Source organism: Myotis davidii, unplaced genomic scaffold, assembly GCF_000327345.1.
Source record: "Myotis davidii unplaced genomic scaffold, ASM32734v1 scaffold1251, whole genome shotgun sequence".
NCBI classification, from domain to species: Eukaryota; Metazoa; Chordata; class Mammalia; order Chiroptera; family Vespertilionidae; genus Myotis; species Myotis davidii.
This window is the reverse complement of record NW_006283138.1, coordinates 243,632-253,042: the sequence shown is the minus strand read 5'-3', so window position 1 is coordinate 253,042 and position 9,411 is coordinate 243,632. Positions and strand designations below refer to the sequence as shown.

General features: G+C 47.0%; 1 protein-coding gene across 4 annotated transcripts in view; it reads left to right on the top strand.

The window, feature by feature from the left end:
- Positions 1-9,411, top strand: part of NCAPG2 (non-SMC condensin II complex subunit G2) — a 59,095-nt gene that overhangs the window by 34,609 nt on the left and 15,075 nt on the right. For all 4 annotated transcript variants that reach the window (XM_015562818.1, XM_015562816.1, XM_015562814.1 and 1 more), the window contains 7 exons: positions 102-172; positions 886-1,039; positions 1,143-1,316; positions 1,989-2,105; positions 2,193-2,333; positions 2,756-2,855; positions 7,716-7,903. In XM_015562818.1, the coding sequence (XP_015418304.1) occupies positions 102-172; positions 886-1,039; positions 1,143-1,316; positions 1,989-2,105; positions 2,193-2,333; positions 2,756-2,855; positions 7,716-7,903 (945 nt within the window). The remainder of the gene's footprint in view (positions 1-101; positions 173-885; positions 1,040-1,142; positions 1,317-1,988; positions 2,106-2,192; positions 2,334-2,755; positions 2,856-7,715; positions 7,904-9,411) is intronic.

The following is a 9,411-nucleotide window of genomic DNA, read 5'->3' as shown; positions in this document are numbered from 1 at the left end:
CCTGCTGAGCCACTTTGAAAATAGGAAGTTAAATGGGGAGCTTTCAGAACATTGTGGTGTTTAAATACCCTTTCGCTTTGTCTTCCTTTTTGTGCTTTTAGGATGACCGCTGCAAGATCCCTCTCTTCATGCTGATGTCCTTCATGCCGCCTTCCTCCGTGTCTGCCTTCAGGTACTCTGCAGTTTCCTTTATTATATCTTTAAATGATGTTGTGGGGAGATTGGATACATTATTGAAATTAATTTTACCCGTTCCTCTTTTTTATTTTTAATGTGGTGACTACAAAATTTAAATGACTGACGTAGGGGCCTGTATTTGTGTCTCACGTTTTATTTTTTATTTGATAGTGTTGGTTATTAGCTCAGTAAAAATTACTCGTTTTTATTCATATTTATGATACAATTAATATTTTGATGCTAAGCAAACATCGTTACCCCCAAATTTGGAATCTGCTCTGGAGTCTGATGGAGATAACAGGGAAACGGAGGGTGGGTTTATGTGGCATGTCAGGGAGGACTTGACCCTGAACCTGGCGTCACTGACGCTCCTCTTCCTAAAGCTGCTTCCAGTTGTCCTCGCCTTTTTTAAAAATATATATATATATATTTTATTGATTTTTTACAGAGAGGAAGGGAGAGGGATAGAGAGTTAGAAATATCGACGAGAGAGAAACATGGATCAGCTGCCTCCTGCACACCCCTGCTGGCGGTGTGCCTGCAACCAAGGTACATGCCCTTGACTGGACTCAAACCTGGGACCCTTCAGTCCACGGGCCGATGCTCTATCTACTGAGCCAAACTGGTTAAGGCTGTCCTCGCCTTTTAGACAAGCGGGAGGTTACTGTGGAAGTGTTTGGTCTGATTTTGTGTATGTGATATGTTCAGCTGCAGTGTGATTTCCACACTGAGAAACCAAGAGGAGGGGGCTGCGGAGAGGAGCTACTGCACGCTGCTGGACTGTCTCTGCTCCTGGGGACACGTGGGGCACATTCTGGAACTCGTCTGCGACTGGCTGCCAGAGGAGCCCCCCCAGGGAAAGGTGTGCTCACATCCCATCTCTTTAGATCTGCTGGCGAGGGCGACTGTCAGAGTGGACGCTCTCCTGGGTCAAGTGTGTCAGTTTGTTGCTCTCCTCCTCTCAGACTAGCTCAGCATCTAAGCGGAAGGTGCAAATCCACGCCCCACGCCCCTTGAAGCCTGAGCTGGCATTGGTTTACGTAGAGTACTTGCTGACCCACCCGAAGAACCGAGAGTGCCTGCTCACTGCGCCCCGGAAGAAACTAAGCCACCTTTTGAAAGCACTTGCAATGTCCAAGGTAACTTTGTAGAACAGATACAGACCTGTGAGAGTTAGTGACGCGCATACTAGCAGGAGTGACAAAGTCAGGTCTAAATGTTCGTATTTATGTGGAAGTTTTCCCAGCTGAGAAGGAGTGGGGAGCTGTCTAGTCCCCCCTCAGTGTGCAGACAAGGACATGAGGCGTGGGTGACTCACAGGCTTAGGAGGCGGGACTGCCCGTGGGTTCTAGGAAAAGTAGGGGAGTGCCCCCGGCACAAGTGACAAGTGGCTCTGCCCCCCTGACAGGCTGGAGGGACGTCCCTTCCCTCTGTGTTGCTGCCACCAAACGGCCCTGCTGTTCGGTGCACTGTCGGGGAGTCCAGCCTGAGGTCCCACCCTGCCCGCAGAGGAGAGCCATGTTCCCAGGGAACTGCTTTTCTCTTTCTTTTCTATGTTGGTTGGTCTGTCTTGACAGGGCTATCTTTGCCCCTCACAGAGGGCAGGTCAGAATTTACCCCGGGGCAAAGGCTTCACCAGGCTTAAGCAAGAACTTACAAGTGATGTTCCTGTCCCCTAGTGGGAGACTGCATTTCTTGGACAGCTTTGCCGAGTTGCAGTCACCTCTGCTGCTCAGACTCCCTCTCCTGGTGCAGTTATGTCAGGTGCTTCCCACCAGCAGGAACATGGCCACAGGCATTTTATTTTGCAGGTGGATCTGGAATCAATTCTGCAGCCGCCTGGTGGGAAAGCTGAGCACTTCAGTGAAACGGCTGCCCTGCGAGCCTTCAGCCTGCACTGTCGGCTGAGCATCCACCTTCAGCACAAGGTGTGTCCCGTCTCCACCCCGGGCCAGAACCAGAAGCACCTCGCCAAAGCCGCCCCGTCACTAAGTTACCTTTTTGTTGTTGGACAGTTCTGCACGGAAGGAAAAGTTTACCTGTCTACTTTGGAAGACACCGGGTTTTGGTTAGAAAGCAAGGTCTTATCTTTTATTCATGACCAAGAGGAAGACTACCTGAAACGCCACCGGCTTGTTTATCAGCAGATCATCCAGGTTAGCATTCTTCACACAGGCCTTTCTCCTCCCGGGCCTGCCAGGTGCTTCAGGACTACGTCTCCTGCTTTCGGGCGGTAACTTGAGATGGCGGTGTTGCTCTCAATACTTATGTTGGCCTTTGTCTACAGTTTACTCTTTTCAAAACATAAACGCTGCATAATTTTAATGTAATTTTATGCATTACATGTGATAGGTGTTTACTAATGTTTATGGCATTACATAAAATGTAATTAGATTTCCTATGGAAACATGAGAGTTAATGTATCTTTATGGCAGTTCCTTTATGAAACATCTTTGGAGATACCTGCTGTATGTGCTAACTGGCAGTCCATCCGCTGTGGGGAGCTTTGTGGGCTGGGCTACCTCTGCTTTCTCTGGACTTTGTTGGTGAGTCACGTCTGCACATCTGTCTCTTACAGACCTACCTGACTGTGGGCAAAGATGTGGTGATGGTCGGCCTTGGCGATGGCAAGTTTCAGATACAGCTTTTACATTGGAGTCTCAGGATCATGCACACAGGTACCGCCATTCCGTAAAGTACTGATTGGGACAGTTAATCAAAACCCGTCCCTCTCCCGCCCCTCACTGTGCTGGTCAGGGCTGTGGCTTTAAACAGACAGATACAGAACACGCACGAGCTCACACCAAAAAAGGGATTTACAGGCTGATGCAGGCAGGGAGTTCAGAGGTGTTTTTAGCGTCAGACATCAGTAACTCCAGTGTTTCTGACGAGGTCTTGGGGGAGTCTCCTGGCTGGGTTTGCCCATTGTTGGGTGGCTTTGCTGTGTGTGGCTGGGCATTGGCCTGTCCGCCAAGCCCTCTGCTCCTCCCTGTTCTCCAAGGCAAGGTCACAGAGTGCTCGTCACCTGCCCGGCACGGGGGCTGTGAGCCGGTTGTTTCATGCCCCCAGGCCCACTGGGAAGTCACCGTCTCCCCAGGGACTGGCGCACCTAGGAGCGTGTACCCACACTGGCTGTGTGCTCAGTACTACGTGAGTGTGTTCAGTGGGTGAACGAGGGGCCAGCCACCTGGGAACGTGTACCCACACTGGCTGTGTACTCAGTATACTACGTGAATGTGTTCAGTGGATAAACGAGGGGCCAGCCACCTGGGCCTGGGCCTAGCGATGGTCTGGGTCATTCGCCTGTGGCTTCCAGGGCCAAATTCTCACAGCCCCGTCACCTTATAGTGGGAGGAGTGAGGCTGTGGTCAGAGTCAGGTTCAGGGGAGTGCTACTGGGCTGTGACCCCCACCCCACAGCTTGGGGAGCCACGTCCTGTGTGGACTGGCTGTGAACTTCTCCTTGTGCACCGATGCTACACATGCTTCCTCCTGAGATCTGTGGAAACTTGGGAATTGGCTTCTCAGTTTTTCTAAGCCTAAGTATTGCTGGAAATATAGAAATGAGATTATCATGTAACAAATTCAGTATTGTGTTTTGAAAATTAGATTCAGTGAGTCTGTAACTCAGTCGACATTAGCTGCATGAGTCTTGACCCCATGCTGCGGGCCCTGTCCTGCAGGGCCTTGTCCTCGTGCCTCCGCCACTGAGGTTGATGCTCGAGCTGCAAGGCCACTCTGCTGTTCCAAGCATGTTTCCTTAGATGAACCTGAATGACAGAGTATACACTGTGTGTTTAAAATAGCCAAACTTAGACTAAATATTCAGTAGGACAAACATTATTGCTTTTAAGTTTAAAATTTATTTTATTGATTTGAGAGAGAGAGAGAGACATGGATCTGGGAAAGAAACATTAATTGGCTGCCTTGCACATGCACCCAGTATGGGATCGAACCCGAAACCTGGTATGTGCCCTGACTGAAATCGAACCCACCACCTTGTAGTGTACAGGATGACTTTCCAACTAACTGAGCCATCTGGCCAGGGCCAAATGTTATTGCTTCTGAAGTTTGGGTGTGTTTTTTCTTTTTTTAATCCTTTATAACTCGTATTTTCGATTGTGAAAATAGCATTTTAACCTTATGCTTAATCATTGAAACACTAAAAAAAAATTTTACATTTTTCAAACTTTTTTTTCACTTAGGAATTATTTTAAAGCACTGAATCTATTTTTAGTATTCATAAAATTTACTTTTTCTGAGGCGTTAACAAGAATTTTAGGCTGGGTATAAAGAGTAATTACAGGTAAATAGCAGGTACATTATAATTAAGGCACTTATCAAATTGTCTTTGTTCTTTTTAAGTTTCAATAAAGGTCAGTTCTATATTTTTTTAAAAAAAGAACTTTAGATCCTCCAGTGTTGCCAGTTTCACCATGAAGAGGTGTGTATTCCCCCAAACAAAGCCCTAGTTTAGCGATTTTCAAATGGTGTACCAAAATAATTTTTAGAACATGACTATTAAGTCAGGGGCACTGACCTCTTTTCCCTTAGATTATCAAATTAAAAAAAAATGACAACAGCCAACACAACAATAGATATCTAGTGTGAATTAATAAAAATTATACCTATTTTTATTTTTGATGGGCAAAAAAATATTTTTTTGGTGTGCCGCAGAATTTTAGTAATTATTTTGTGTGCCAGGGGATGCAAAAGGTTGGAAATCGCTGCTCTGAGCTACTGATGTGACTTCTGATCAACTGAAATGGTATTTGTACTTAAGCAAAGATTCTTACTTATCAGGATTGCCCAGAGGAGAGTCAGCTCTGTGGTCATTCCTGCAGTCCTGTCACAGGTGGCACTGTGCTGAGCAGTTTAGCTGTTCACTGAATTAATGAAATATTTTAATTAAAAAAAAGTCACCAGCCTGGCCGATGTAGTTCTGTGGTTGAGTGTTGACCCATGAAGCAGGAGGTCACGGTTCAAAAATTCCCTGTTGGGGCACTTGCCCGGGTTGCAGGCTCAATCCCCATATCAGGGCATGCAGGAGGCAGCTGATCAATGATTCTCATCAATGAAGTTTCTATCCCTCTCTCCCTCTCCCTTCCTCTCTCTGAAATCAATTTAAAAAAAAAACAACAACAAACATTTAAAAAAAGACACCAGTCACCCAAATATCCTAATATATAAAATCCCTGGGTCCGTCACAACCAGAGGCTCGACCAACCGGAAGTCAGTCCTGCAGTCAGCACTGGGTTGCTGTGGTGACCCAGCTCTGACTGCTAGGGCTGCAGGCACGGTGACCCAGCACTGACTGCTGAGGGGGCTGCGAATCAGGCCCGGAGAGAGGCCTAAAGAGAGAAGCTGGGAGGCATGCTCAGAAAACACATCACCTGCATGTAGTCTCCTAGAAGTATGAGCAGTGGAGCTCTTCAAACTCAGGAATTCTCTCATGGTATCTCTCCTCTTTTGAACCCAGCCAGAGCAAGCATATGGCTCATGAGGGTAAGAAGAATAAGCTAAAGTTAACAAATGGCAAAATAAATTATAGTTCTCTGCCCCTATGGGGGCCCAATTTTGTAGTGGACGGCGACTGGATACGGATAACCCCCCCCTCCCCCCATGCACGAATTTCGTGCACTGGACCTCTAGTTACTAATAATTAAGCATGGCTTTCTCCAGGCAGCTGTGTGTCTTCCAGAAGAGATGTCCTAAAGCACACATCACCCAGATGTGGAAGTCCGAGCTCACAGAATCACAGGGCCTTCTGCAGTGACACAGCATGTGTGTTTCTGAAACAGCCTGCATCCTCCTGCAGTTAGGCAGTGACAGTGACGGGCTGTGGGGCAGCATGAGAAATGACAGTCCTGCAAAAATAGCGCAGCGGGAAGGGAAGGAACTTTTAACTAGTAAAAGTTACAGCAAACACACAGCATTGTCTTACATGGAAGGGGAAGGGCAGGAGTGATGGCGACCATGGCCCTGTGTGGAGTTGGCTGTGCCAGGAGGACCAGGTGTGTCTGAGCTCTAGGCTGCTGGTAACCAAACTCACAGTCAGGCTCATGAGCCCTGCCTAGCAGTGGCCTGAGTGGTGCACTGCAGGGCAGCCAGGGCATCCTATGTCTTCTGTCGCCCACACTGTGAATTCTGGCTATCTCCAGGACTTTGTCCTATTTACTGAACTGCTGCCTATGTGTATTTGGTTCTAAGGCATATACTGCTTGAATATAATGAAATCACTTTGAATTAAATTTGTAACTTTTCAGGTTTTTGTCAGTAATTGAAGGTATGAGTTAAGTGTGTGGCCGTTCCCCTACGCCCCAGGACTGCAATGGCTCTACGGACAGATCCTCTTGTTTTCAGGGCCCTGTAATCTCACACACCGGCCACTTCTGAGCTGTTTGTACTTCGTTTGAGAGCCTCAGTGCTCCCTTCCCGTCTGTTCCCTGGACTGACTGACGGGCGTGTCCTGTCTTACGTTTAAGTCTTTTATCCATTTTGAGTTTATTTTTGTGTATGGTGTGAGTTGGTGGTCTAGTTTCATCCTTTTGCATGTATCTGTCCAATTTTCCCAACACCATTTATTGAAAAGACTTTCCCATTGATTTTAGAGAGAGTGAAAGAGAGAGAAAGAAAAAAATATCAATGTGAGAGAAACACACCCTCTGGTTGCCTCCTGCATGAGTCCTGACCAGGGCCCGGGCCGGGGAGGAGCCTGCAACCGAGGTACGTGCCTTTGACCGGAATTAAACCCGGGACCCTTTGGCCTGCAGGCCAACGCTCTATCCACTGAGCGAAACCAGCTAGGGCCCTTGCCTCCTTTTAAATAAAAGAGGTTAGTTTCTTGAAAGTTTCTACTATATTTGCAAAGATTTTAGAAACTTTGTTGATTCTGGTAGTGCCAGAGAGACTTCTTGAACACAGTTGTTTCTTATACCTACTTTAGCAGATAGTAGCTTCTTACCTGTCTCAAGTAGAGCTTACAGTATCTAAAATGGAGGTAAATTCAAGATCTCTAGGATGTGCTGCAGGATTAGGCGAACACTTGGAAAACAGTTTCCCAAATCAACATTGCACAGTGAAGTGATTCGGAAGAGAAAGACAACCAATGCACTACAGGTGTTAGGAATTGAACAGTTGGCCTGCGAGAGTGTGCCGTCAGTCATACTTTGAAAGCTTGTGGGCCATCGTCTCAGACTTGTGCTGTGGACCTGGTACTGAATGGGTGTCACTGTTAGGGGAGAAATAAGACACATTCTCTAACCAGGTATCCAAGGCACACCTGCCCATGTGTGCAGTGAGCATGGTTCTCGGTGCCTGAGTCAGCGATACTGTTCTTGAAGGTGTTGGTCTTACTGGTATCTTTAAAGAAACAAGTTTCATCTATTGAAATTTAGATTAATCTGATTAACCTGCTCTTGGCTTACTAGGGACAACTTCTTTAAAGTCACCATAATACATAAGTATTAAATAAGAATGTGTAATGTTTTCAACTAAATTATGTGATCAGATAACTGATTTTTCCAATTTTCTTTCTAGTGAAGGGATTCTTTTATGTTTCGTTGCTTCTTGGCATTCTGAAAGAGGTAACTGAAAGTTCCTTAAAGCAGAAAACAGATTCGGACGAAGAAGTTGCAACGTTGTTTGATATGGTCCAGAAAGTCTTTCAGAAAATGTTGGAGTGTATGGCCTGGAGCTTTAAGAAGAAACCGGAAGAAGGCCTGCGGGTACTCATGTCTTCACAGGGTGGGGTGGTTAGACATCAGTGGACCTGCTGAGCTGGCGGGAAGGGGCATCTGCTCTCCTGCAGGCTGTGAGCACTTGCTGTCACTGGGCTGCTGGGTTAGGTGCCGCGTGGTGGAGGAAATAGTGCTTGCTGCCACCTTAGGTGTACTTGCCATCCATCACAGATGAGCATGGCGCACTCTGGTATGCGGTGTGAGCCAGGTTTGACGGTCAGCTTTGGTACAGGTGTTCCTGCGTTGAGGGCACAGGCCAGCAGTGAGCGCTCACCTGCCATTCCCTGTAGATGATATGACTTTCTCTGGTAAAATGCTAAATTCCACCTTAGCTCTCCCCTCTTGCAGCTCATACTCCTTCGGCTGTGAGAGGCCCGAGCTGACAGGGCCGGCAGCTCCCTTTGCTGATTGGATGCTGAGTGGCCTAGAGCCAGGTTTGCGTTGCTCCCAGAGTCCTGTTGTCATGGAGAGCGCCTTGTTTTTCTAAGTACAGTAGCGGCTAAAAACATGGATGAGCTACTTTTTTTTTTTTTAATCCTCACCAGAGGTATTTTTCCATTGATTTCTAGATAGAGATGGAAAGGAGCGGGGGAGAGAGAAACATCTACCTGAGAGACCTGCACATTGGTTGCCTCCTGCACGCACCCCTACTGAGGACCGGGAGTCAAACCTGAGACCCTTTGGTCTGAGGGCCAGCACTCTATCCACTGAGCCCACTGGCCAAGAGTGAGCTACTTTTTAATGAAGATTTAAAAAATATTTACGTGGGAGGGCGTTTATGAAATGTTGAAAACTTCCAGTTTCGTTCTGGTCCCAGCTGAGAGAGGTAACTGAAGGTTGGTGGCGATATTTTCTCTAGCCTGGTTTTCATTTGAGTTACATTGAAAGGTTTCTGTTTTTGATGAGTTGGTTCTAGTGTCAGATGTCTGTGTAGTGTGATGTGTAAGACTTTCCACATTCTCACCAAGCCCATTACCATGGCTGCGCAGCTTCATCCGAGCACATAGCTGATGTTATGTTCAATGTCAGTGATGTTTCTTCATCTTTTCTTTCTTTCTTTTTCTTTTTTTTTTAATATAACTTTGTTGATTTCAGAAAGGAAGGGAGAGGGACAGAAAGATAGAAACATCAATGATGAGAGAGAATCACTGATTGGCTGCCTCCTGCACATCTCCTACTGGAGCCACAACCCAGGCATGTGCCCCCGACCAGAATCGAACTCGGGACCCTTCAGTCCGCAGGCTGACACTCTATCCACTGAGCCAAACCAGCCAGGGCCACCTTTTCTTTTTTCTCTTTTGATATTGATACTTTTGTTCTTGGAGGTTTTTTCTCTGCTTTGGGGCAAACAATGGCAGGCAGATAATTGCTAATTGCAAGTGGGCTTCTGCCTGGTCTGTCGTCTTCTGGTCGCGAACTTAGCAATGTGAGTCAGCAGCCAGAAGGAGAGGCGGGTGGACAAAGGGCAGGTGGGGTGGGCACGCTGCACCTGAGGT